This window comes from Mastigoproctus giganteus, chromosome 4 (genome assembly GCF_048544385.1).
Source record: "Mastigoproctus giganteus isolate SK-2022 chromosome 4, ASM4854438v1, whole genome shotgun sequence".
NCBI lineage: Eukaryota > Metazoa > Arthropoda > Arachnida > Uropygi > Thelyphonidae > Mastigoproctus > Mastigoproctus giganteus.
Window position 1 is genome coordinate 168,408,138 of NC_143578.1, and position 26,687 is coordinate 168,434,824.

Below are 26,687 nucleotides of genomic sequence, written 5' to 3' on the forward strand. Positions count from 1 at the left end.
GTGGTATTTGGTGAATTCTGATTAGCTCAGATAAAGCGTTGTGTAAACTAATTTTCGGTGAATAATGCCATTTATAATATGGCCTTAGTTGCTAATACTCCTAAAAAAATGCATTTATCAAGCTTCCAGAATTAACTAAGATAGAAAAAATTACAATTTGCAACTACTAAATAGTGTTGTTAATAGTATGTAATCAGAGTACTATGGTTGGTAAGGCACATTTAATCTTCTATGGATTTAGCCGTCTCTCTGTGGTGTAAATTTCGATTCCTATCAGTGAAAAGTGTCAACAGGTTGACAAGACGAAAAGAAATCTGTTTACTCATGTCTTCAGCACTGTGGTACGAGCGTTGAAGATTATTTAATCCGCTGTTTTTTACTGTGAGAAGCTGTCACAGTCATGCCCGAGCGAGTTTGTATTAGGATTTATTACGATCGTGCTAATCAAAAATCCGATTTATCTGCATTTTCTCAATTTCTGTTGCAATAAGGTCGTTCACATAGGAAATTTGAAAGTTTCTTAATTTACAGGAACACAATTATTCCAAGTTAAACATTTAATGGATATTTATTTCAAACACTTTGTAGTAAGCACGAGTCCGATTTTTTTAGAAAGTTTCAACCTGTGCCAAGAGCGCTACACTCTCATAGGGGGAAAAAATCCAATGTGAATTCCCCCTAATCAACATTAACTTTCAATAATAAAAAATATATGTCCCACAAATCACTGGGCACTCCCCTCATTAGCTGTGATCATTGTGTGTAGTTACATATATTACGACAACTAAACAACACTTTAAGTTAGATTTTTCAGAGCTTTAATTCTAAGTTAAACATCAAATAGTTATTTCTTTTAAGCACTGGAAAGCCACATAGGAGATTGCACTGCCTTTCCCCTAATTTTAATTTAAAACATCCCACAATTAACTAGATCTTAGATTATAATCTAACGGGGGACCCAGTAGCTGCAAGGAACTGTGACCAACCAGTAAGCAACACAACCCGAGATCGCATCCAGCCAAGGTAACCTCAAAATACAGAAATAAATAAGCAGCTCCATCTAGTGAATAAAACGTAAATGAAATGCAAATAAAAAGTGTCATCACACAGGAAAAATAGAGACCAAGCCCTCCCCAGAGGGCAGCCAATAAAGCAACAACCACCGGCACCCTATGAAGTATGAAACTAATTATTAGAAAAGCTAAAAATTTTAGAAATTTATTTAAGCAATTATTACTTTCTTTTTTTCATTCTAGAAAATTGGCCTACAAACTGTTCTCGACACCCAAATATGTGTTATTCCCCATTAACCCTTCTACTAATATTAAAGAGATGATAGTTTCAATAGTTTGCTTTAGCCAGAAATTCAATGAATCCTTGCCATATATTCTGAGCTTCATGCAGTTTTCCCCCTTCCCTCCCTAAAGAAACGAGTATGACTTCTTCAGCATCAACACTACCCGGAGGTGTATAACAGTCTTGAGCTCTCTCTGAGACCGTTGAGCAAACAGATGCAAGCACAAACGATATTTTTTAATCTTCTCAGGTGGAAAAGTAACAGCTTCTGAATAACATTAAATTTAGCAGATAAAATTCCAACATTCTCCAGGCGCTGCGCTTGGCGGCTCAGGATATGGTTTTACTAAAGACAGGTGGAACTGCTTTTTCACGTCCAATCAGAGGTGCTGATTCTGCCAAGTGTAGTTTAACATTTACTTGAAAGTAGTGCTCTCAAACACTGCACCATCTGACCTGACATCCAGTAATAAAGTACATAAACTGGTAATTTGCATTTAGTGAACAATCCTTTGTAATTAAAGTATTCACTGCCACTACTTTTTGCAGTTTGTATCGTGACGTTCATTTCTCCTACACGATGATGAGGATTCCAACGTTCTTCATTTGTAGGAAACTGTAAAGAAAAAATATATAATATTAAGTGAAAATAATTTTTGGCTTAATTATAATATTCTAGGTCTATAATAACTGGCCACTCTTTGCCTCAGCAACATAGTGCGAAAAATTAAATTATGACAACACTTGGAATTATATGTACTATAAAAGAGATTACTGACTTTTTTTTTATTAGAGGAGGAGGCCTTTGATTCTTCAGGCGATGAAAATGAATCGATTTTATAAGAATACATGTCCCAGAATCTCCAAGGTGCAGATATGGCAAGCGAAATGTTTCTACATGACAATGTGACGACCCCCCCCCCCATCAATCCCTAACGAAAAGATAGAATCTTTTCGAAGTGCAAGGGAAGTGATAAAAACCAGACGAAACATATACTATAAAGAAAAGTATTGTGGACATAAACGAAGGCAGGGGAGGAAAATGCTTAGTGCAAGATGGGAATAGAAACAGAAAGTCAAAATCGTGAGTAGAAGTTTTGCCTGCTGCGAGGAATCATCTAGGAAGTTGAATTCCTGTTCATCAAATAGTCCGGTATTATTGAGGAATCGCTTGTAGCCAAGATCCTTAATGTGACCAGCAAATAAGCTTAAATAAATTCAAAGAGTGTGCCACGGTGGTGAACTGTACCATCATCAATCTACTGCAGGATGGAAACCACCCCCAATGATTCGTGTTGAGGGAAACGGACCATAATCTGCCATGGTCCAGTGCGAGTTGGCAGATTGACCGTATTTAGCAGTCAGGGGCTTGAACCCCGGGAGCGACTGCACTCCCGCTGCTGACCACTCAACCCTAAGTGTCTTCAGTAACTCGAGTAGTGTCATCAATGAAATCAGTGACATAAAAGGTCTACTGGAAAGGTGGTTTGATGAGTTTCACTATGGTATGTAAAAAGTGATCATGCTTTTAATTAAAACCAGCTTGAGCGCGATTAAACCTTTCGCAAAATCTAAATTGAGCATAGACTCTTTGTGGTGTGAATTAATTCGATGGGAAGGTAGGGAGTATATTACGCACGCGGATAGAATGGGTGAGAAAGTGTAAATATCTTATTGTGGGCAATTTCAATTTATCTCTGTTTTGACTGAAGCAAGTAGGATCTTAAATGCTTTATTTAAATCAGATATTTCAGAATTTATTACCGCTGCCTAAGACGTCCACAGTAACTTGCAACACTAGCTGCTTTAAAACAGATCAAATAGAGTGTATTGTTTTGCAAAATATGGTGCTGTTTTTAAGAACGTTGGCATAACCTCGCAACAACTTTTCATGAAATTTACATTTGGACCTTCTAGAAAGATTTGTTGAGCATTCGAAATATCATTAAAATCGGACGAACAGAAATGCCACAATTAGTATTATTTCTTTGTCTGTCCGTCCGTCTGCATGTAATAACTCTTCCCGGTTGATGGATTTTATATTTCGCGCTGTAAGAAAGTTTTCTCGACCACCTCCTATGTTTCATTAAAACCATAGCAATTATTTTCCATGGGCTATTCATATACTGTAGCTGAAGCACTGGATATTATTCTTGCTGACATGCGCGGAAACTAAATTTTCTCTCTCACCCATAAATACAGTTTGCTAACGCGACTGAAATGCTCTGCGCATATTAACTAGCATTTCTTATGAACGTATATTTTACAGCAGGTGGAAACCCCAGCAATTGATTTTTTTCGAAAGTCATAATTATTCGGCTTTTAATCGATGGATTTACTTGCAGCTGAAATCCACTGCCTTAGTGCATGCAATGTACTGCATTAACGCAGTGGCGCGGCTGCCCCACTAACCCCCTTCCCTCAAGAGGAAAGTTCGCAGCGAAAACGCTGCGAAGTTTAGTCTACACGCGGCCCTAACCCTATCAAATTTCAGTGTACCCCTCGGCGCGAAGGGCGGTTTGTCTGTTGTGAGGGGAAAACCGGAGTCAATCCCGGTGAAAAACCTCACGACCACGGTTTGAGACCGCCAAACTCAATACTGAATTCCCCTGGGAAAATTCCCAGAAGGAAAGTGCTGGAATCGAACCTCGATCAGCTATTCAGCAAGCCGGCGACGCTGCCACAAGACTACCGTGGCCCCGTATGCTATCGCTTTAATTGCGGTATTTTACATTACGTTTCTCACCAGTCACGTGGGTAGTGTGACGTCATTATTATACTTTCCATTAAAAAAAAAAAAAAAACATAAGCGGTCTCAGGAGCTATGCTGTAAATATATTTACAGCATGGTAGATAATAAAAATGAATTAACGTTATATTGACATCCTTCAGTCGCTCCTATTATAAATAACGTCAATTAGTATTCGGTATAAAACACCACATTTCAACCTTAAATGAAAACTACGTTTGTTTAAAAGGGCATCATTTCAACTGTATCTCATATAAAGATGCTAATTACATATTGTGATAAAACCTCTGATGTTGAGGGAGCGTTTGACTCACTATGGTGAGAAAGTTCGGTGGGTGTTAAGGTTCTAAGAAGTTGCTTTTCAAACAGGAAAATAATTAAGGGCAAAGATACAATGGGGGGGGTCCACAGGAGTCTGTGTTGGGACCTATGTACGGGGAATGTTGTGTTAGATCTAAGTCATGAACACCGCTATGCAATTTCCTGTGCTGATGACATAGTGATATGTGTTCCAGGTTCGTTCAGATTGGTCTTGGAGACTGGAATGAAAGCAACTTTGGGTCACCTAATCACTCGGTCTTCAAAAAAAAGTTGATTTATATCTTTAAATAAGACTAAGATGATGGTTTTTAAAGGTTATTTTAATTATCGTCATCCTCCACCTGTACATATTTTTAATAAACAAATAAGTTATGTTAAAACCCACAAATATCTGGATTTTATATTAGATGACAAATTGCTAATAAAATTAAAGCTGTTCTACACCTGATTGGGGTTTGAATTTAAAAACCTTTCAGTTATACTATAAAGCACGTTTTCTTATAATATATTGTTTGAAGGCCAGCGGCAACAAATATCCTTCAAGTGTTAGCTGAGGTTTTGCGTAACATATGCAGGCTTTATTTACCATTTGAAGAAGGGTAGTGTTGGTGACTTCATGAGTATAATTACTGATATGATCAATATTAAACAAAAATAATACATGGCAGAGTAGGTGGGATACCAGTACAACAGGTTCAGTGATCACATGTCTGTTACTCGACGTACAGAACACCATGTAGTTTATTATTATTATTTTTTATTGATGCTCAGCAACTCTTCTAGTGTTGGCGTGGTAGCAACTTCATCATCCACTTTCACCAACAAAATCCATATCCTCCCATTCATCTGCTGGACCATTTTTCTCGATGATATTCTCTCCAAAGCCACTCTTTCTGAAGCTGTTGATTATTACTCTTAATGTAATACTGTGACAAGGTTCTTCCACAGGCGTCACAAACGCTAATGTCGTTTCTGCTCTTGAGATTATAAATAATGCCTTGGTCAAGTGGCTACAAACATTTTGGGGATACTGGAAGGTAAAAACAACAACCGCCCACGGTTTAATGATTGCAGCACAGAATGTGCTGCAATCATTAAAATGTTCCTTTTTGAAATAAATCCAAGTTATACTGTATTTCTGATATCAGAAATATATTATAACTTGAGTTTATACATTTTAAACAGTTAATTCGAATAACTTCGGGGAACCGAACTGTTTCCTCGAAGTATTGTCTCTCACCTGTTGAATTTCAACAACGTTTAAAGCAATTTGTTCTATCAAAGAGCAGACCAAATCAATATACACTCTTAAGTAAGAATTAAGAATAATGTTAATAACTCCTGCAACTACGCTTCGGCAGAAATATAAAATAAATTGCTTTTAATGTTACTTTACAAGATGAAAGAATACGCCTAGTAACTATGTACAGTAAATGAATTATCAAAAAGAAAAGTAAGGTTACTTGTTAATTTAAACAAATGTTCGTGAAAACAAAAGTTTTATTTTAACAGTTAATCACACGATTTATGCGGATTACTTTTCATGAGCGTGATGCATCTTCTTTTTCTGCTTGTTGAATTAAAATCACGTTAGAAAATCCGTTGCCTATAAATATTTATCGATCTGCACGCGACTTACTCTTAATGTAATTCGCTTTCTCTGCTACAATGATGTGTTAACAAATTTCAACGTCGAACAACTACATTCTGTACCGCTTATTTTTTTTTTTAATCGAAAGCGTAGCAACGACGTCACACTACCCACGTGACTAGTCAGAAACGTAATGTGAAATAACGCAATTAAAGCGATAGCATACGGGGCCACGGTAGCCTTGCGGCAACGTTGCCGGCTTGCTGAATAGCTGATCGAGGTTCGATTCCAGCACTACCCTTGTGGGAATTTTCCCAGGGGCATTCAGCATTGAGTTCGGCGGTCTCAAACCGTGGTCGTGAGGTTTTTCACCGGGATTGACTCCGGTTTTCCCCTCACAACAGACAAACCGCCCTTCGCGCCGAGGGGTACACGAAAATTTGATAGGGTTAGGGCCGCGTGTAGACTAAACTTCGCAGCGTTTTCGCTGCGAACTTTCCTCTTGAGGGAAGGGGGTTAGTGGGGCAGCCGCGCCAATGCGTTAGTGCATTGCATGCACTAAGGCAGTGGATTTCAGCTGCAGCTGAATCCATCTATCGAAGGCGAATTATGATTTTCAGCAAAAAAGGGGAAAAAGTTAATTAATGTGCACAGAGTATTTCATTTCAGTTAAAATAATAATTCATGATTAACACAAAAACACTTTATGGCCACCAGAGAAAATTCGTTTCTGCACAAGTCAGCAAGCATTAAATCCAGTGCTACACAAAGTGTAATATATATTCCAAAAAATGAAATTAATAATAATTGCTAGCATTATATTGGTATGATTTTAATGAAACTTAAGTAGGGTCGAGAATTCTTTCTAACAGAGTAAAATATAAAATTTTCTTAAAATCCTTTCATTGGGAAGAGTTATTACATGCAGACGGACGAACAAAGAAATAATAATAGTTGCATTTCTATTAGTTTGATTTAAATGATATTTGGAATGCTCAACAAGTCTAAATACTGTATAAATTTAATGAAAATTCGTCCTGACAGTTGAATTACATGCTAGTGGGCGGCAGGTTTGGTGAAGACAATAGTCGGATTACGCATAAACCAAGGATTTCTTATATATCTGAGTCAAATGCATTTAATTCAGGCATTTAAGATCCTACTTGCTTCAGTCAAAACACAGGTAAATTAAAATCTCACACGTTCTATCTGCATGTAGAATCTATCGTCGGTAACATACTCCCATCAAAGACCGCCGTAGCCTAGTGGTCAGGCGCGCGGGTGCATAAGTACACGTGCCTTGAGTGACCGGGGTTCAAGCCTGTGACTGCTGAATACGGTGCTGTTTCTTGTATTCTGTCTATGTTGTGAACTCCTCTGACCGTTTGGTCGTCCCGGAGTATAAACAGATAATTTATTTATTTTACTTGACACCATAAAGAGTCCATGCTGAATTTCGAATCAGCGAAAGCTTTAATCGCGCTCAAGCTGCTTTTCATTAATAGAATGATCCCCATTTACATACCACGGTAAAATTCATCACCCCTTCCCCATTTCATGTCAGCGTTAAGTTGTTCTTACAAATTTGCTCTTTTTATTGATAACATTAATCATATTACTATAGACAGTTATGGCTAAGTGTTCAGGAGCAGTAGTACACGCTCTTTGAGTATGTTAGAGTTCATGCCCCTGACTGCTAAATAAAGTAGTGCTTGATGCAGGGGTAAAGATTGCTTGGGAGCTGAGTCTGGCAAAGGTGCTTAAGACTGGATGGCCACCAGAGATGATCAAAGGCACTGTTAGTTAGGGGAAACCCCGGGTGCCGTCAGACAACTAACAGTGCCTTCGATCATCTCTGGTGGCCATCCAGTCTTAAGCACCTTTGCCAGACTGAGCGAAGGCACTGCAGAAATCAGTGCTGATTGCTAAGAGACTTATCGTTACAGATAGGAGTGCAAAGAAGTTGTGTAATCGCATCACGTGGTGCAGCAGCCAGTTTAAACTGCTTGGATTATTGCAGATTCTTGGAGTTATAGTGAGACACGAGTTGAAGTAGGAGTAGTCACTCAAAAACAGAGAGAAGTGCAATCGGACGGTAAGATCCGGAAAGGTGTGGTGAGTTATCCGGACTTTTGAGGATCATTGATATTTTTCCAGGAGGTCAGTAAGACTCCCTCACAGAGGCATTTGGTATACAGCTTGAGAAGATGGAAGCAATCTTCTTGAGTGTCTCGAACTAAAGCGGCTCTCGGCTCTTCAGTGGTGAGGTTTCTTCCAAGTCTTGGCTGTAATAGTTGGAGTTTTCTGTACCAGTGTCGTTCCTTGGTTTTGTTGGTGTTGAGTGGGGGGGGTGGGGAGTTTTGCCCTCAGAAAAAAGAGAATTAAGGACGTTCTCCACAGATTGGATCCAGGTGATTGTCATTATTCCATTTGGGGTGATCGTACTGCTCAGCACTCTCCCCGGTCTGCCGGCGACTCTTGCTTTCTTTTTCTGATCAAACTGGTGTAGGACTGTCTCGTATAAGCTTTGCTCAGCACAGCAATGTCTGGTTATGGGAGAGAGGTCCTGGCACTGGAACTTCTTTCTTGCCGCGTGCACTACACGTCGGGGTCAATAAAGTTTCCAGACTCCATGTCTGATTTATGTAGTATTGTGCTTTGTTCTGTTGTTGTGTTTCTGGCTGCTTGGCTGCGGGGCCCCTACGTTGCCCGCCACAACCACTGGGAGGTGATCCAGTCTGCCCATTCAGAAAGAGCAAAGCACTCACACAGGAGCACCTGCTCCTGTGATTTTCAACTCCCGTGTCCATCCCCTACCTTCGCCTAACTTAGAGTGGACTGTCTTCCCTATTGGTCCACTCCAGCTACTGTTCCCAGATTCTGACCTCTTCTCCTTCTTACTCCTCTGTATGCTCGCTTAAAAAAAAAAAAAAAAAAAAAAAAAACTTTTTTTTATGGCCTCTGTCAGGAAGCTCAGGCGACCCTGGCAGAGGCCAGCCAGAGTATAATGGGCAGCCTGGCTCACCTCCTAGTGGTTGTGGGAGGGAACCTCCCCCGCGGCCAAGCGGCCAGAGACAAAACAACAGAACAAAGCACAATACTACATAAACCAGCAGTAGCGTAGCTACCCTTTTTCTGGCCCCTACTTAATGAAAATTGCAAAATGAGGAGACAGCCAAAGACGCCGGACCCCTAAAGGGCTCGGAGGAAATTGCCTTGCCTGCCTACATGATAGCTACGCCACTGTAAACCAGACATTACTCGTTTTCTGGCTGTGCAGTAATTCTGCATTACGGCGCAGATGTGTGAAACCACCGGTGGCGCCTGACCCTGAATATTATGCCACTATTTCCAGACTCCATCAAGGAACAAAATTGGTGAATCGCTTTCTTTTCTTGAATGCATCATTGCACGCTTGAGAGGATGTATCACAGAGAGGTCCATGGAACTAGATACCAGTCAAGTTTTCATGCGAAGTCGGGCAGGCAATGGGGAGTTGGATTTTAACAGAGGCACAGAATATTAAGAGCGATAACTAGTTAGTAACGAATATTGTTTTGGTCGATTTTCTGTCCCTGGTCCACTGTCCAGCCAAAGTCAAAGATGATTGCCCTATGGTCGGACTTGGCCCAATCCTCTTGAACCTTCCAGTAGCAGAATTTCCGCACCACAGACCTGGACGACAAATGTCACATCTATTGTACTTTCCCATAGTGTGCTTGAGAAGGTAGCAAGTTTCCTGGTTGTTTGTGTATTTCAAGTAGCAAGTTAGGAAATTCTGGAGATGCTGCCCACAGTGGGAGCTCGCCCGATCAGGAGTAGCGCTATGCCCCAATGCTGACGGGAAGTTTGCATCCATACAAAGCAAAACTTTGGCTGGAAAGAGCAAAGTCAAGGCCCTCTACAGGTAATAAATGGTTCTAGTTATGTCCTCCACCTTATCTCTCTTTCGTAAAGAGAGATAAGATCGAGCGAATCAATTTCAGACGAAACTTGCAAGCAAACACCAGTAGGTGGTGCATAGTGAATTGATCCTGGTGACAGTGAGTTCAGTGTTCATGACAGCGATAGACGCCTAGGGGTTTTCAGTGAGGCACCCAATTGTCCTATAACTTCTGGGGTAGTCGGGCGTTTACCAGAATGAGCGTAGGGTTCCTCTATCAGCAGTATGTCAATATCCTTCTCTTTGGCAACAAGCTTCAGTTGGTCAACGATGGAACGTGAGCGTCGTGCCTTAATCTGTAGAATGTTGAGAACACAGGAGCTGTTTTGTTTATGGAATTGTGCCATAATCGGTATTTTGCTGGACAGTTCTCTTTGCCCTGAGGAAAACGGGACAGGATGAATCTTTAATTCAATGGTCAGACCGCAGTTTATCGTGCTTGCAGTTGGAGCACACTGCAAGTTGTTCTTTGTTGAGGCAATCAGTAGAGTCGTGGCCCTTTTAAGCGCAGTGGCCATAGGTCACCTGAGTTTAGGAACAAGTATGGCCAAACTTGAGGCACCTAAAGCACTTTGGGATGGGGAAGAATGCTTGGAAGAACCATCCCATATAGACAAGCTCTTGTTATTTTGGAATATTCCATATTCTTGGGGACATTTCAATTATCCAGTTGCAGCTCAAGTTTGATCTTTATTTTGTTGTATGTCTGGGTAGTAGTTCCTGATGAGGGCCTAATCGTCTAGGATGTCCTGCAGATTCCTCTGGTAAATCTTCCTTACTAAATTACTCCTGGGTAACAGATTTGTTCACATCAAAGGAGACGATAGAGTGCCCCCCCTGCCATCTCGTCTATGCTAGTAACTCAGGGGGTGTCATAATGGTTTGATCATGCCTACCTGGTGGCTATTTCAATGATAAACTCCAGGTTCCTGGTTTTGTGGACGCTCTCAATATGTATGGTGTCCACCTACAAGATAAAGCTGACCTGCTAGCATCCTACTTTTCTTCTAACTCTTGTATTGATGATCTTGATAAACCACCCCATACCATTTCTCGGGACACTCTATTCAATGCCTCCTGTGGTCTTCCGTCATAAGGATGTCAGAAGAATTTTGAAATCTTGATGTCTAAAAAGCTCCAGGTCCTTATGGTATTTCTCCACTTTTTTCCAAAACCTATGCTCCTCAGCTTACTTCTATTCTGTGTCGCCTTTTTACCCTATTTTATTCCACCGGTGTGTTTCCTGCTTGGAAATTTATTTATATCCAGCCAGTTCATAAAAAAGGGTGGCAAATTCCTTCCATTCAATTACCATGCCATTGCACTCACTTCTGCTCTTTCCAAAGTAATGGAGAGATCCATTAACCGCCAACTCCGAAACTATCTCGAAACTTTCCACCTGATCAATCATCGCTAGAATGGATTCCATCAGTGCTAACCTACTGGACTTCTAAATAAGCTTCCATATCACGCAGGGTTCTAATATCTCTCGTGCTTAGGTCGTCATAAAAAAAAAAAAAAACAGAAGCTCCAATGCTTGCTGTTAAATCGTAAACATCAAAAATAAAGGTTAAAAAACACGTAAGCACCCAATGAAGTGAATCGTGCATCTCAACTAATGGCTGTTTTCTTTTCTTTCCTTTTCTTTTTATAAAGGTCGTTGGCTGGCCAGATGTGACCTTGACTGCAGTTATTGCCTTCAGCTAAACGGAACTTCAGACAAAAGGGGCTCGAACTATTAGAATGGTGTCGCAATTCTCAATAATAGGGGTCCATCAGAACTCAGAAGAAACGAAAGAGTAATATGGCTGTGTCCTATACAGAGCTGAGAAACACAGCCATCTTACAAGAAAAACTCTCTGGGGTTCCGGAGCGGATTGGATCTCCGGAGTTGGATTACAGGCTTAACCTGTAATCCAACTCCGGAGCCTTGTTAAAAACCACAATTCACAAATTTAACAAGGAACTAGCAGGCTGTGATTGATCTTGGCTTATACCGATCTAGTTGCAACGTGTGTCAGGTCTTTACCCCTGAACCCAATGTGACTCGGAATCCAGCAGAAGCAGATTTCAAAAGAACATTTAGAAAGTCGATATATTTGCTGAACTCTGGTAATAGTATCTACTATAACTTTTGATAAATTTAACGTAATAAAGGGTTCAAGGCTAACTCTATAGGAAGCAACTGTACTGTGTATAACCGTGGGGGAGGGATCTGAATCACCATACTATCTGGGAAGGTGGCAGTAGGCACCCCAAATGATTCTCACTGCAGCCGTCCCTGAAAACAGGGAAAAAAAATCTGTGTTATCAGTTCGATAGCCAGCATCGAGTTTATCTACACCTATAAATAATATCAGAAGATTCTTGCCCAGTAAAGGGTGTAAATCGCCTGTTATATGCGCCTGACGCGTTTTGAAAATGTCAATATTTTGAAATTTTTCGTCATGAAGGGAGATTGGTTTTTCGTATCCAGGCAGTAAATATCGTTGCTGTGGTTGTTGATTTTATACATTTATTCAATAATAAAGAAAACCGAACTCATTTGAAATTCTCTCATGAATTCTCTTCAACTTGAACGTCTTCCAATTTTACTGGCTTGAAGAGGCGGGCAGCATTTTGACACCCATCAATTATTTCTTTCTTCTCATGTGCAGAACTTCCTCATTCCAGCCACAATACCCACACACCGTTGTTTAATGATTTCCGGGTTTAATTTTATATTTCATTTTTGAAAACGATGAAGTCAACTTCCTTCTCCGAATTAATAATTAGTTCTGAACGTTCCCGAAAGAACTATCCTTACTATAAACTTCCTTTAATTTATTATTTTACTGCGTTTTACTATTATGCATATAGAAATTCGTGTAACCTTAGGAGTAGAAAGCTGCGGGCTATGAGAAACCTTGGTATTCTTTTCACACATTTCATATCATTAAAACATACAATAACCAGTTGGCTTGACTGGTAGTTAAATTACAGTGGCGGACAAAAAAACTGCATCACCTTAAAGAGTAGTAAAAAAAAGATATTGGTAGTGAAACCTATAAGATATCGTTTGATTAGTCATTTTATTTGTCGCAAAGCGAAGGTATTGCGTCAGATAACGCTTCTATTGCAATCAGACAATTTCAAGTTATTGCATCAGCCGTTTCTATAAATACGGCGTTGGAAGCGTATACACCCTCATTAGTATCCTGTTTTGCGGAGGTGTAAGCATGGCTCCAAGTGTTCAGTTGACACCAAGAAAAAAAAAAAAAAAAGTTAGCTATTGTTCTATCCCAGAAAGAGCTTTCTACACGTGCTATCGCTGACAAAATAGGCTGCCACCAGTCAACAGTATCCCGTGTGCTGAAATTAAAGCGTGAAACTGGTGATGTGAAGCGAAGACCTGGATCAGTCCGAAGAGAGTGACTTCGGCTTCCCAAGATCGATATTTGAAACCGCTATGCGCCTTCGTAATGGCCATGATAGTGCTCCTAATCTAAAACTGGACTTTGAGTTGGCCTCTGGTGTTGAAAGAAGTGCACGAACTATCCAAAGACGGCTTTCGAAATGTGATCTGCATGACTATCGGCCCAGGAAGAAGCGACTTGCTTGGGCTAAAACGCATGTTTCATGGACCAAAGAGCAATGGGACACAGCATCTTCTGACAAATCGAAATTCAACCTACCTGGCTCGGATGGGAAGCGATATGTCAGAAGACGAAAATCGGATGCATGCCATCCTGACTGCATAACACCGACTGTAAAGTTCCCCGCCGGTGAGATGGTCTGGGGATGTATAACAAGCAAAGGGGTAGGGCGAATTAACTTTATTAATGGAACGGTGAATGCAGAAACCTACACCGCGATCTTGGCGGAGTGCCTGAAACCCGTTATTAGGGATCCCCAACACAGATGTCCAAAGCTGCATTTTTCAACAGGACTCAGCACCTTGCCACACCACATATTTTTTTCCCTCGTTTTTCTCCCTTAAGGTACAGTCATACCTCAGAAATGCTGGCATTACAGTATTGGATTGGCCGGATTTGAACCCCATTCAAAATTGCTGGTACATAATGTTGTTTAAAATTGCTCAGAAGAAGCCAACACGTAATATTTAGCTGCAGGAGAGCATTTTAAGGGTGCCACGAAATTGGGCAACCGTATATCCAGAAGTTGATTAACTCTATGAAAGATTGTGGCAAGGCTGAAATTGCAGCATCATATTATTGAGGATTATTTTGCTGATTTACAGTACAAAATACTATTACGTTAACCTGTCATTTCAGTTTGTACACGTAAATGCAATTAAATGTATGTTTGGTTGTCATGATTGCTTTAAGATGTAGATCTTACAAATTAAAATAGAAATATTTGTTATACTAAAATAAATCCAGGAAGGGCGATGGAAAGTGAGAATTAGCATTAATGCCTGAGTTAAAGATAGTAAGTATTAAGATTGGATATTTAGTTTTAATGTAAATGAGGTTAAAGTTGGAAAGACACTGGATTTAGTAATGGACAGTTTTAGACGTGTGAATTAAAATAGCGGGGAAAGGTAAACAAGTAATTTAAATAATACAAGAGAACCAACAGAGACTGCGCAATGACTAAGAAAGGGGTGACATTTGAGAACAGTGTGAATGGGTTGTTGAGGGGAAGAACAATAGGACTGTAAAACGGGATTACGAAGTGTCTCTTTTGATCTAAGCCACCGTTAGAAAGTAAACAGGAATTTAGTGGACGTTCTGTGTTCGCATAAAAAAAACGGGGTCAGGGTGACTGAATTTTGGATAAGTTGGCCATATTTAGCAGAGAAAGTGTGAACACGAAAATGAGTGTTTTGGAGGTGACCGGCAAACATGAAAAGGTCATACTGCCGTGTGAAAAAAAAAAAAAAAAAAAAAAAAAAAAGAAATTTCTAGAGAAGGGTTGGTTTGTGCGCTAGGGAGACAGCTGGGGCGAGTTGTTTTAGAAAATAGGAAGGAATTAAAAAAAAAAATTAAACAGTATGGGGATTGGTTGGAATCCCTGGGCAAGGCGTTCCAAACTTGAGGGAAAGAGTAAAGTTCGGGGGGAGTAATTTGAGAAAGTGTCCACTCTGTATCTGACTTCTCTGTGGTCAAGGAGAGAAGTTCGTGAGTTTTGCAGGTTGAAGTGAAGTAGATTTTTTGGTGGTCGGAGTTCACATCTCGTGGTAGCAAGATGAAGAAGAAATGGAAAAAAAAAAACGTCCAAGGAAGAAAGCCTGGTCCGGCATCACAAGACAGTGTGCCCAAGAAATGGTAAAAGTCCTCTCTGCCACTAAGGAAAACCGGAGTGCCCAGAAGTGAACGTATGCCTGTCTGCCACTAAGGAAGCAAAGTGCCCAAGAAAGGGAAAGAAAGCCTGTCTGCCACGAAGGAAGCCTGAATGCAAGGAAATTGGAAGTAGCGGCCATTCCGGAATGTAAGTCTGTTCCTATTTTTTTTCTCGAATCCTGAACTCAAGGACTCATAATCTAGCTCTCTAAGGAATTGAGTAATAGTCCATTCATATTGTATTAGGCAAGTTAATTATTAAGGTTGAGATAATTTGTTATGAATTTAATGGTTTTGAAATAACGTAAGGGTGGTAAAGGGGATGACTAAGATGTAACTAGAGAATAATTAAGGTAGAATGGCTGATCTATAGTGAATATTATTGAGGTAAGAGGTAATATATTTCATGTGTTAAAGGCTAGAAACAAATATACAAAAATAGTAATAAGAGTTGAAATGAGTTTCCTGATGTAAGTGATGAGAATTGGTGATGTAAAAAGAGAATGATTGAGTAATCATCAAGGATTCATATTAAGTAAGATACAACTGATGTTAATAATTTGTAAAGATTGGGTATTGTTGATGAGAGAGAGATAGGGTATTGTACTGTAGTATGGTTCAAATATATGGAAATTGTTATGCTTGTATGTAATTATTTGTTTCTTTTATGTAAATGCTGTTGTATGCTCATTAAAGGTTTGTAAATTTTTTGTGTCTTTAATGTTCTGCTAACACCATAGAATCTTCTGTGAATTGCAGTTATATTTGCGTTTTGTAGGCTCTTTGAGACTTCAGTAGGGTGGAGGGTCTGGAGAAAAAGGAAAACAAAAATCTAAACACATTGCCATTTGCATGATTTCCATTAACCCTTTGGGAAGATATTTATGGCGGTTAGGTATATCAGGTGGAGTCTTTTTATTGGATTTCATTCACAGAAATGTATATCCCATCTAACAAATTAACAAATTCATTTCGAACATTACTGCAACCCACAATGCAGTGCAAAACACATTATTTGCAAAATTCACAAGTGATGCAGTTTTTTTTTTGTCTGCCACTGTAAGTAACCTTTCCCAAGTCTATAACGAGTAATTTCAGTAACTTCTATTCGTATAATATATATTTTAGTGAACACTTTGTGAGTTCCTTAAATTTCACAAAAGTACGCTGTTATACACTATAATTTAAATTTCATTTAAGTTTTGTATGAATTAACTAAAATGTAATAATCATTAACTTAGTTGTCAGACGAGTGATTCCCGTCGAGTAAATTAAGCTCTGGCTTAATCTTGAAAATGCTGCAAGATGGTTGGATCCCCAATGAATTTGTGATCCTTACTTTTATCAAATATTTGTGTGACAGAATTCAATTGTTGTCTCAGATTAAGGTTAGTTGAGTGACCCTTGTCCAATGATGAGAAAAGTTAAGGGATGAACAGCAAGAGCATATATTTTAAATAATATGGCTCTGTGATCGAACCTTCCAATCGGTAATTAACCCACACGAAGAAATCAAAGGAGCAGAACAGGAAGCTAATGTGACAGCAATGTTTGATTGACCCAGTGAGTTCGAGAATGTGAAAGATTCCACTTGTTTATTAATTAAAGATGAACTCTTAAAGAATGCGCCCGCAGGGAGTCAGATTTTGTATGAAACCAGAGAATAGATTTTGAGTTGAAGTCTCCACCGATGATAAACTGTGTGCAGATGAAAACATGCTGGTGGTATGATCAATGTATCGAAGATTCTGTTCACTGTCATTGACTCTTGAAAGATAAGCACATGTATTGAATTTTTCTTTGTGATATGACGAAGTTCGTCTGCAAAGGTCCGTGATTCATGTGTACTCATCTGCAATAATTTGAAGTTCAGTGTGTTAACTTGTTTATAATTAATTTTTATTACAATAATATTTAATAAAACTATCTCAAAGGGCGTCAAAATACCTAGCGCCACGCCTGCTTGCGTCAGATTTTTTTCCCTTTTATGGAAGCATTAGAGGAGGCGATCAAATATAGTTCTTCCTAGGCAGCTGTCTCAAGAATAATGTCTTTATTTTTAATAAGTTTGAGCGATTTGATTCTGATCTTTTTGCGATCTGATTTGAATGCTTTCGCTATGGGAAGATACAGACTTCGGAACTAGAATTTTGCCGACTTTCATCATTTGGTTTAAAAATTATTATTATTATTATTAGCTACATGGTGCAAGGAAGACTGAGGCTTATGCTGCACCAGCAAAAAAAAAAAAATCCAGAGAGAGAGAGAGAGAGAGAGAGAGTCAAAAGTAGAGGGCAATCACCAAGAAAAAGAAGAATGATGTATGCAGCTCAGAACCCTGGATGTGCCAAGCCCATACTCACCAGATGTGAGACCCTGCGGGTAGATTAACAAGTTTAGTCCTAACTTCTTGCATGGATTGTGAGAATGATCACATTAGTAAAATGTGGAATTTTATAAGAGCTGCTACGGCTAGCTTGTTTTTCTAAAGCGTGTGAGGAAGAATTTAACGAGGATTGCCTAGCAACCACTGCAAAGCATGACTTAGTAGATGGAACTCAGTTAAGTCTTATTTACTGTTCTTCTGTCCTCATTTTAAATTTTTCTCTTATGAATTTTGCTCCATTTCTCTAAGACGAAGTTCGCAGCGGTCTTCCTCAACTTATTGGTTTCATCAATCAAGAATTTAACGTCTGCGCTAAGCTGAAACCCCTGTACAGGAGGTATTAAAATGATCTTTTCAGCAAGGGTATCTATTTGAGTGGGTCTTACCTTGAAAGCAAAGCTCCGCTGCAGGATTCGCTATTTCGATATAACACAGTCGGCATTATCAAATGTTAGATTAAGCTGTCTGGTCTGTTCGGACTTTCCAGTTGGCAGATATCCCGGGTTTATTTGAGTTGTTGAACTCTCCGGTTCTCCTTTGGATCTAAGTTCTTCATCTGGTTTGGCATCGGTTCTTGCACTATCACGGCAAAAATTGCAAAACCATTTTAGCTGTCTTTATTTATCTATTTTTTTAATTGATGGCTCTAGGAAGCGTGTACAGCACTTAAAAATGACGTGTTCAGTGCTGTATGACAATTAACGATCCCTGTGTACTTATTGTTACAGGTGGAACCAGTTTGCATTATAACTATTTAAATTTTAAATTTTCTGTTTATACTCCGGGACACCAAACGGTCAGAGGAGTTCACAAGGTAGAGAGAATACAAGAAACAGCACCGTATTCAGTAGTCACGGGCTTGAACTCAAGGCACGTGTACTTATGCAACCGCGCGCCTGACCACTAGGCTACGGCATTCAGCCCTGAATTTTCAATAATACTCTGCTACACGTTTTGTGAGTTAAGTAGCAATTTGATCCTATTTCTTTAACCTTGGAAAGACGACGTTGCGAGCATTTATAAATACAGTACACTTGATCAACAGTCTTTGGTTGAGCAATTTGCTTCAGGCGATTAAATCTCCCTTCGGGATTTACCCTTTTCAGCGCTGTAGCTCGTGACTGACGGTTGCACAAGACTGTTCTTGGAATCGCTAACCTTGTACGTGACAGTTAAAGTTACTGTAGTATGATTATATGGAAAATAAATTAAAAGTGTAAACACTTTTAATAATCCACACAGTAGATAAATTTTTGCGGAGCAGAAATCAAAGACACCACACAGTACAAGCACGGTGGAAAAGTCCTGAGATTCCTATTGTAGAACGACTAAGTCCTCGATTTTATTATTAAAATGGTTCACAAAAGATCTTCCCATTCAGACTGATGTAGGCTTCAGTTTTGGTTGGCCAAACAAACAAACAGGTGCAGCAGGAAAGCAAAAAAGGGCCATATCAACAAGGTGTGACTTGTGAAGCTGGGAAAACGGAAGTTGGCATTGCAATCATTTTCCCAGTTTTACCAGTCAATAGCTCTTTTTTGCTATCTCTGTTACACCAGGTTGTTTGTTCTGCCAACCAAAACTAAAGAGTTCATCAGTGTGAATGGGAAGGACATTTGTGGACCATTTTCACTTGTTCTTATTGAATACTGGGACTGCAGCAAACTGCTAACACTTCTTTTCTATAGGTTTTATTGCTGCAAAACCTATGCAAGTCAGCTTCGAGGTTCTGTACTTCCGGTAGCATTTGATTTGGGAGGAAGCGGTCTCAGATATTAAGCCTCCGATACTTCGAGTAGAGCATTGGGGTTGACCGAAGTTCTGGCCTGGGTATTCGCCAGTAACACAAATCCCAAATGGACGGTGTTGAGATCTGACCCGGGATCATTTTAACTGTAGCTATCAGTCGTTGTATTTCAATGATGTCAAGCAGTCGCTGCATCCCCAGTGAGGTAGCTAAGGCTGTGGTGGGAGACAAGCTTTCCAGTTAGCCCATTTAAGTAGCCAGAATTCTGCAGCGAGGATTGGTTTCTTTGTTGTAGTAGCTGCTGATGCCCACACTTCAGCAGCATAGAGGAGTGGAGAGTAGACCAGTGTTCTGATGAATTTCTTAATTATACGAGGCTCCTTAACATAAATTAGTAGTTGTTTAGCTGCCCATCAGAGAGAGGCTGCTCTAGAAGTGAGCTTGCCTACATGAACGTGAAACCGAAGTTTTGGGTCAAATACTATTTCCAAATCTTTATGGGTGGGAGTGGCAGATATTACAATTCCATCGAGTGTTGGGGCTATTATTGTAGGGGTTGGTCTGAGAGAGAACACCATTAGTTTTGTTTTTTGTGGGTTGATCGAGAGTCCATACTGTTTGAGTTAAGAGGCGACGGTGATGAGACTATTATTGATACATGCTGTAGCCTCAGGTGATTGTTGGAAGCAATAAGCATTAGAATTTTTATATCATCTGCATACGTGATGATTTTTTCGTTGTTACGGACAAGAGGTGGAATGATGGCTGTAAATATTAAGCCAGATAGAACTCCTCCATGTGGAACACCGGTGGAGATCGCTTTCTTGTGCCACTGTCCATAGCCATCGATCTCCAGTACCCTATCATAGAGGAGTGATGCTATGAACTAGAGGATATTACCTTGGATTAGATGTCCTACAATGGCAATCTCATAGTTCTTTATTATTATTATATACTTTTTAATTCCATAAATTATGATTTTTCAACCTCCAAACCGATTACAAACAAGAAATAGAGTTTCTTTGTATGTAATGTGTATTGGATCATGTGACTAATTGAGGATTTAAGGTGGAATTTCTTACCCTTTCTGAATATTCCGAAACTAATCCTGTATATTTGCATATACTTGAAATATGAAGGTATTTAATGAAGTTTGCATTATGGTGCGTTGGAAAGTAATTATTTGAATCGCTTGTATCTTTCAACAGCACTTTGGGAAATACAGTGTTTTAAGGAAGTATGCTCTATATTGGTAAAAAGATGGAATAAATAAAAATGTATTGTATCAATGAGAAAGTTTCATCTAAGAGATTTGACAGTGTTCTTTTCATTGTTCTGTTGCAGATAATAGCACGTGGCGCCAGATATGCTCACTTCTTTTATTATTCCGGCTTATTCCTGGGAATATGTTTACCTTCTGTATGTAAACCGGCTGATATCCAACAAATAGCTAAAGCAGGTAAGCACAGATTCTTTTTTTTAATTTTTCTTTCATTTCATTTGAATAGAGAATAAGCCATCGACATAATTGAAATCTTGGTTCTCACTACTTGTGGAGATCATGAAATTAAAGAGTAGGCAACCAGCGAAGAATTCCAAGATTACTGAACGTTTTATTTGAAAATGTAATGGTTCTTTAATTAATGACTGCCATTACAGGACAGTTTACATAGGTGGAGTTACAGAGTTTGGAATAGATGTATATTTCCTGAGAGTTATCTCAGGAATATTTCATCACCGTGTTGGAATATGCTGCCCCTGGGTATTTGAAGCTGACGGTCTCGTAGGGTCTGAATTAAAATTGGACCATTACCTTCTGGTAGTGGGAACAGTATGATGGTTATATAAGACAAAAGTTATATTTTTGGCCCATAATAATTGGGTTGGAGTACCTAATAAACGTCCGTAGCCGAGTGGGCTGGAGCGGGAGTGCAGTAGCACACGCTCTTTGAGTAGACCGGGGTTCAAGCCCCTGACTGCTGAATACGGTCGATCTGCCAACCCGCACTGGACCAGCGTGGCAGATTATGGTCCATTTCCCTCAACATGAATTGTTGAGGAGGCTTCCATCCTGCAGTGGGTTGATAATGGCTGCACTTTACTTTTTTACCTAATAAACCTGCCACTCACTGCATATTTTCTACGCTACATCTTCACGTTCTTGAACTCTGTGTTGACCTCGACAAACTACACGAGCCCGAGGTGCCAAGCAGTTTTCTGATTAAGTGAATTTACTACTAAATTTGCGCTTTTTCTTGAAAGCTAAATCTTTTCTTTATTTATAGTATGTCTCCATAGCCTAGTGGTCAGGAACGGGAATGCAGTCGCGCACGCTCTTTGAGTAGACCGGGGTTCAAGTCCCTGATTGCTAAATACGGCTGATTTGCCAACCTACACTAGACCAGCGTGGCAGATTATGGTCCATTTCCCTCGACATGAATCATTGAGGAGGCTTCCATCCTGCAGTGGATTGGTAATTGCTGCAGTTTACCTTACTAACACTCAATTACATAGCTGCTAGTAAAGAAAGTACTTTACTAGATCAGGAAGGACCGTAACCTTCTTGTTTCTTTTCCCCATTCTTAACAGTAGTCCACTATAGCTTCGCCAGAAGTTGGCACTGGTCCTGTCCTGTCCTGTCTTCACACAGCAGGGCGGGTTAACTGGAGGGGAACAGTTTTCCTTTCTAAGGAAAAATGGCGATCTCAATATCCAGAAAGTCATTGGATTCACAGACCAGAATGTAGCAGGGCGTAACCATAAGGATCCTGGTTTTGTCTCAGCAAAATCCAACGACTGGCGTAGACAGAATCCATGATCCAACTTTCATCATTATCCATTCAACAGAAGACCAGCTGACTGGAAAATTTAGGCCTCTTCTAGTGCAAAAATGTCTAGAAGTTGCAAAAAATGTGTCGGAACTCCGAATATATTCGCCTGAACCTGAGATCAGGAAGTACTAATCGACGATGCCACTGCTGGATAATCTGAGAAATTACAAAAACTAACAACTTTCGGTGGAATATCTGCCACATTAATTACTCCCTGAATACATCAAAATCCATCATTACTGAGTGGGACCTGACCAATCTATCAGACAAAGAACTGCACAATCAGGAATTGGCCAATATGATTCATGACAAAACAAGCAGGCACATTAATTACGCACGGAACATAATTCTTATCTTTGATAATTGTAACACTTAGTAACACGCTGGCTGCATGTAGAAATGATGCACTTATACGTTTGTTTCTGGTAAATATATGAGGCATGGATGGCATGAGGAACTGTTTCAGACTTTTGTACGTACTTTCTAAGTGACAGTTAGTATTGATTTATTGTTTCCTGGTGGAAGTTGTTATTTTTGATCCAGGCTGCTTTTGTGAGTGTTGTTGTTATTGTTATTTTAGTTTTTAGGAGCATTAGCAACTAAGGCCATATTGCTCCGAGATATACGGTGGTCATTCCCTGACCTTTCCGCATCCTCCGTATTTGGTGGTGACGGGCTCGAACCCCGGTCTAATCAAGAAGCGTGTGCTACCCACTGCTGCTCCTGCCCACCTGGCTACGGAGGCGTCCTGCAACTTCAGCTGAGGTATCTAATACTACCCCACGTCCATTACATACGGGTTCGATCTAGTTTGTTCTTCTCTTTGCATTTATACATGTTAAGAAATCCTTATTCTCCCCCCTCCCCCGCGTTGCTCTCTTTGCCAGCCCAACCTTTTCTGTGGCACTATTACCGATCAATTTGTAGCTGTATAGGCTTCAGTACTTTTTATTGCTCTGTAACTTTTCCATGCCGTCTTTTTCTGCACAAGTAATGTGGCAACTTCATTATTCATCCAACTTGGAATCCTCCTCATGGAGTATTGTTTTAATGGTATATAAGTATTCAAGACTTCTGTCATTAATGTTTTAAAGGTATATTGTAGTTCAATTGTATTCGCTCTCTGTGAGATATCTACCCAGTTAATAGAGGCCATCCAGTACCTCAAGGCTTCGTAATTTCCTTTCCTGAAATCACAACTCAGAAAACACAAAAACATCTCTTAATTTTTTCTGAAATTATAAGATTAGCAAACACAAAAACAATGTGGCCAAAGTACTTCTTTGTTTTCCAACGTCTTATAAGTTTGAAAGTGGTTTTAGTTCAAGTAAATGAAATATTAACAAAGGAAAGAAACAGAATTGATATATGTTCAAGAGAAGATTGAATTAAACTTACTAACACGATAAAGAACATTGAACTTTTAGCAAAGAAAATCAGGGATACCATTGAATAAAAAGAGTAAGTATAAAGTATTTTGTTTAAAATTTCATGGGGGGGGGAGATTAGGAAAAAAAATTGGGGTAGAAATTTGAACAATAAATCGTATTCACCCGTTAAATAATAACTGTTTTAAGCATATTCTCTCAATAACGGAAATGTATTTTGTTCCCTGCTTTTCGCAGGCAACAACCCACTTTCAACCGACAATCTCAGGCAACAATCTTTATCCGTGGCACTTTTTTAATAGGATGCATTAAAGAAAAAACGAAGGTGGATAGTATGATGTATAAAAATATAAAATATCAAGAACAGTATCATAATCACTAAATTCACAACTTACAGTACGCCGGATTCTCCCAAAGACCTCACTGAATTGTCGTAGCCACCAACTGTCTTTCATCACTTATTTGTTTACAGACTTCTCACCCACGGGGCACGCATAACCTAGATAATGGAGAGAACGTTGAGAATTACAGAGAATCGATACAAAACTGGAATAAAAATGTATACAAACTTGGATTAATAAAACAGAGTAAAGAGCAAATTCTTATATGTAGACGGATTAAGTGTAAAATCAAAACTGTGATTATTCAATACCTGAAGGAAATAAATAGAGAACTACCAAGTGTAGAGTACGTGTGGAAAGACAGTGAAGAATTAGTTTTATAACGAGAATTCCAGCGGGGAAAAGCGAAAGGTTCAAGAAGAGACGGAGAATCATTAATAGAGTTTATGATATTAGCATTAGCATTAGTAGAGGCATTTGATGCAAGAAAGCAAGCTTATGCAGCATCAGCCAAAAAAAAAAAGTAACATAAATAAATAAAAATAACCACTTCCACTTCACCCCTCTGTCCGTTCGAAATACCTGTCCAGCTGAGCCTTAAACTTATTTAGGCTATCAACTTCCACGACAAGGGATGGAAGTCTGTTCCACCAACCAACCACCCGCTGGCTAAAGGCAAATTTCCGCACATCTATCCTACATCTGTCTTTCCTCAATTTGAATTTATGCCCTCTCAGGTGATTATTCTGAGCAAGAGGGAGAATCCCATCAGCATTGAGCATGCTCAAGCCATTCAAGGCTTTGTACACCTCTATCAGATCACCTCGCTGGTGCCTAGTTTCCAGACACTGTAATTCGCAAAACTTAAGCCTTTCTCCGTAAGAGCACCCCTTTGTCCCATTCACCAATCTAGTTGCCCTTCTCTGTACTCGTTCCAGCAGCTCTACATCCTTCTTGAAATGAGGCCTCCAGGCCTGTATACAGTACTCTAGGTGTGGCCTGACCATTGCCTTATACAAGGGAATAATCACCTCCTTATCCCTGCTAGAAAAATTCCTATATATCATTGACAATACACCATGAGCTACTCTTGCAGCCCGTCTGCACTGCTCAGAGAACTTCATATCTGCCTGCACAACCACCCCCAGGTCCCTTTCATTCTCTACCACTGTCAGTGTAGTATCAACTCTGTGATACTACACAGAGTTGATACGTTGCTCTGGGGTTGCTGTTTCCCATATGTAGTACTTTACATTTGTCAATGTTAAACTTCATTTGCCACCTCGAAGCCCATCTGCTCAACCTTTCCAAATCCTGTTGCAGCAGCATAATGTCAGTAGTGTCCTTGACAACCCTGCCAACCTTCGTATCGTCTGCAAACTTGGACATTAAGCCTGATATACCATCATCAATATCATTTATAAATACAGAAAACAATAAAGGACCCAATACTGAACCCTGAGGGACTCCACTAATAACATTAGTCCACGATGAGCAGTGTCCATTGATTACCACTCTCTGTCTTCTCCCCCTCAACCACCCCTTTATCCATAGCAGCAATTTGCCTCCAATGCCACACTGCTCCAATTTGTGCAGCAGTCTTCCATGTGCAACAGTATCAAAAGCCTTTCTAAGATCCAAGTATATAATATCAAAGTTATTCCCTGCATCCAGTTCTTTTGTGACTGCATCATAGTATCCAATCAAATTGGTCAGGCAAGACTTACCCTTAACAAAACCATGCTGTGTCCTAGCTATAACTGAAGTCTTGTCTAGATGATCCTGCAGTGCCTCTTTCACCAGTGCCTCCATTAATTTTCCGGGAACAGAAGTTAAACTCACAGGTCTATAATTACTTGTGTCAGCCTTTGATCCCCCTTTGTGAATTGGGGTCACATTTGCACATCTCCAGTCCATGGGTACCTCCCCTGAGTCCAAGGAAGCTCTCATAATTATGGCTAAGGGTTTGCTTACCTCCTTTGCTGCCTCCTTTAATATAACTGGATAGATCCCATCCACCCCAGGTGCCTTTCTTGTGTTTATCTTCAACAATTTCTCCTCCACTTTGCTCTCAGTTATTACAAGATTCTCTAGCTTACTGCTAGAGTTGAATACACCTCTGGCATTCCCCTCGCTGAATAACTCCTCATGTGTGAATGTCGATGCAAAATATTCATTTAGTTTGTTAGCTACCTGAGCAGGGTCATCAACAGTTGACCCATCGATCTCAAGTGGACCAATCTGATTCATCCCCTTCCTTCTAGAGTTTACATAAGTAAAGAACTCTTTGCTGTTTTTCTTCGCATCCCTTGCTAAGGATCTCTCGTTATCTGCCTTCGCCTGCCTAACCTCCTTTGTAACTTGGTTACAGATCAACTTGTATCTATCATAGGCGTCTGTGTCACGTGTTAATTTGTATGTATCCCATGCATTTTTCTTCTCTGCCATATGCCTCATTAGTTCATCTGACAACCATTTAGGCCTAAACCTTGAACAATATTTCTTAGTTGGTATGTAAAGCCTAGTAGCTTCCACGATAAGTTCTTTGAATGCTTCCCATTTTGAATTTGCTGTTGGCAATATCATCAGTTGATTCCACTGTATAGAATTTAAATACTGTCTCAGTCCATTGTAGTCGCCTTTACGAAAGCAATACCCCTTCCTTTTACCCCTAATGGTAGTTACCTCTTTGAGTAACTCCCACTTCAGCACACTGTGATCACTGCCACCAAGCGGTTCATTTATCTGTAGATTCTTAATGCATGAAGAATCACTACTGATAATCAAATCCAGAGTATTACTCCCTCTA

General features: G+C 39.8%; 1 protein-coding gene across 1 annotated transcript in view; it reads left to right on the forward strand.

Moving 5' to 3' along the window:
- The window catches only part of LOC150087181 (nose resistant to fluoxetine protein 6-like), a 115,174-nt gene that overhangs the window by 28,162 nt on the left and 60,325 nt on the right, over positions 1–26,687 (forward strand). The window contains exon 3 of the mRNA XM_090373005.1: positions 20,663–20,777. Within this exon, the coding sequence (XP_090229131.1) occupies positions 20,663–20,777 (115 nt within the window). The remainder of the gene's footprint in view (positions 1–20,662; positions 20,778–26,687) is intronic.